The 1,926-nt window shown below is 47.1% G+C and overlaps 1 protein-coding gene across 1 annotated transcript; it reads left to right on the top strand.

Annotated features, from left to right (window-relative positions):
- Window positions 1-295: 295 nt before the first annotated feature.
- On the top strand, window positions 296-1,722 carry LOC121966840 (transformation/transcription domain-associated protein-like; the record flags this gene model as incomplete). Its single annotated transcript, XM_042516913.1, has 3 exons — window positions 296-521; window positions 669-886; window positions 1,538-1,722. Coding segments are annotated over 3 exons (629 nt in total), but the record flags the coding sequence as incomplete, so codon positions are not given.
- Between the last annotated feature and the right edge of the window lie 204 nt (window positions 1,723-1,926).

Genomic DNA, 1,926 nt, shown 5'->3' with positions numbered 1-1,926 from the left:
TGTTGAAACTTCTATTAGTCAAATACAGCGATTCTGACTGTTCAGAGTTACCTCTCAAATGAGACCGTGCTCTAACTTGTTCAAAAGCTAGAACTAGAACAAGAACAACTTTTAGTTTACTTTGAGTATGCCTTGGATAGAAGTTTTTGGTGAATTTTATGTAATTGAAAAAACCTTCATATACGTGCTAATTTAGGTGAAAAAAAGGGTTTTTCCCTTATATAATAAAGATAATAGAGCCAGTGCTTTGAGGAGACTTTTATTGTAACTTGACTTTTCTCTTGTCCCTCACCAGACTTTGACTTCAGTGTGCCTGGCTCCATGAAGCTTCACAATCTGATCTCCAAACTGAAGAAGTGGATCAAGATCCTGGAGGCCAAGACCAAGCAGCTGCCCAAGTTCTTCCTCATTGAGGAGAAGTGTCGCTTCCTCAGCAACTTCTCTGCGCAGACAGCCGAGGTGGAGATCCCCGGGGAGTTCCTCATGCCCAAACCCACGCACTATTACATCAAAATCGCAAGGTAAACGACTCTTCTTCCAGGACACCTGGCCCTCAGAGGTCCCTCTCTCTTCTGAAAAGACGGTTTTAAATGGCTGATCAGTGTGAGAGATTCACCAACATGTCATTCCTCTCACGTCAGTTGTCTCTGTTGATCCTCCCTCTGCAGGTTTATGCCCAGAGTGGAAATTGTTCAGAAACACAACACAGCAGCTCGTCGTCTCTACATCCGCGGCCACAACGGCAAGATCTACCCGTACCTGGTGATGAACGACGCCTGCCTGACCGAGTCACGGCGAGAGGAGAGGGTCCTGCAGCTTCTCCGCCTCCTCAACCCCTGTCTGGAGAAGAGGAAGGAGACCACCAAGAGACACCTCTTCTTCACTGGTACGACCACGAAGAAGAGACATGTCTTTATTTTTTGATATGTATTTGTTAATCCCAGATACGATTGGATCTCTGGCTCTGTGGTGATCAGGTAGTCATCTCCAGAGAACAGTTACTGGCAGTATCCTCCTCTTTTCAATTTTCTCCTCACCCTGTCGCCGTCTCTCTCTCTCTCTCTCAAACACCACACATGCCTTTTGCATTGGCTTTCAGGCACTATTTCCTCTACTGTCGTCCCCCTGTGGTTTGCCTCTGCCCAGATGTTTGCCTGCTCTCCATTTATGCACTTGATTGGTTTGTTTAAGGGGAAATATGGACAGGGAATTCAGCGGTCCCTTCCAACTCATTTCCTCACAACTGGACTGGCTGCCATTGATTTGATTTGGAGTGTTGCTGTATGTAAATGTTTAGACTGCTTTCAACACACAGCCTTTCACCTCCTCTGACCCTGCTCAGCGCTGAGCAACAGAGCTGTTTCCCAACTCTGCACTATTTTAGTTATAGGTTTAGATCTGTGGTCAAATGTTTACAGTTCGCGTGTCACTGACTGGGTTGTTTTCCCCGACCTGTTCCTCCCCTCTTCTTATTTCTCCTCCCCGTCTCTCTCCCACCTGTATCCCGTCCTCTCTCTCCCTCCCTCGATGTCCCTAGTGCCCCGAGTGGTGGCAGTGTCGCCTCAGATGCGCCTGGTCGAGGACAACCCTTCATCCCTGTCACTGGTGGAAATCTACAAACAACGCTGCGCCAAGAAGGGCATCGAACACGACAATCCCATCTCCAGATATTATGATCGTCTGGCCACAGTGCAGGCCAGAGGCACGCAGGCCAGCCACCAGGTACACAAACACGGCTGCATACAAACACGCAGCATGGCAGAGCATAACAGTGCTGTGTCTTCACTTAACCCTAATACAGCTGGAGCGACATCAGTTTTCCTGCGCTGCATTTAATTGCATTACACAAGCATTTAAACCTCTGGAACCTGAGAGAAAAGGTTTGATTTCATTATAAGATATAATCAAAAAACTAAGGAAAAATGT

The sequence above is a fragment of the Plectropomus leopardus genome, unplaced genomic scaffold (genome assembly GCF_008729295.1).
Source record: "Plectropomus leopardus isolate mb unplaced genomic scaffold, YSFRI_Pleo_2.0 unplaced_scaffold26066, whole genome shotgun sequence".
In the NCBI taxonomy this organism is placed as follows: domain Eukaryota; kingdom Metazoa; phylum Chordata; class Actinopteri; order Perciformes; family Serranidae; genus Plectropomus; species Plectropomus leopardus.
The sequence above is the reverse complement of the archived record's forward strand: the minus strand, read 5'-3'. Positions and strand labels throughout refer to the sequence as shown.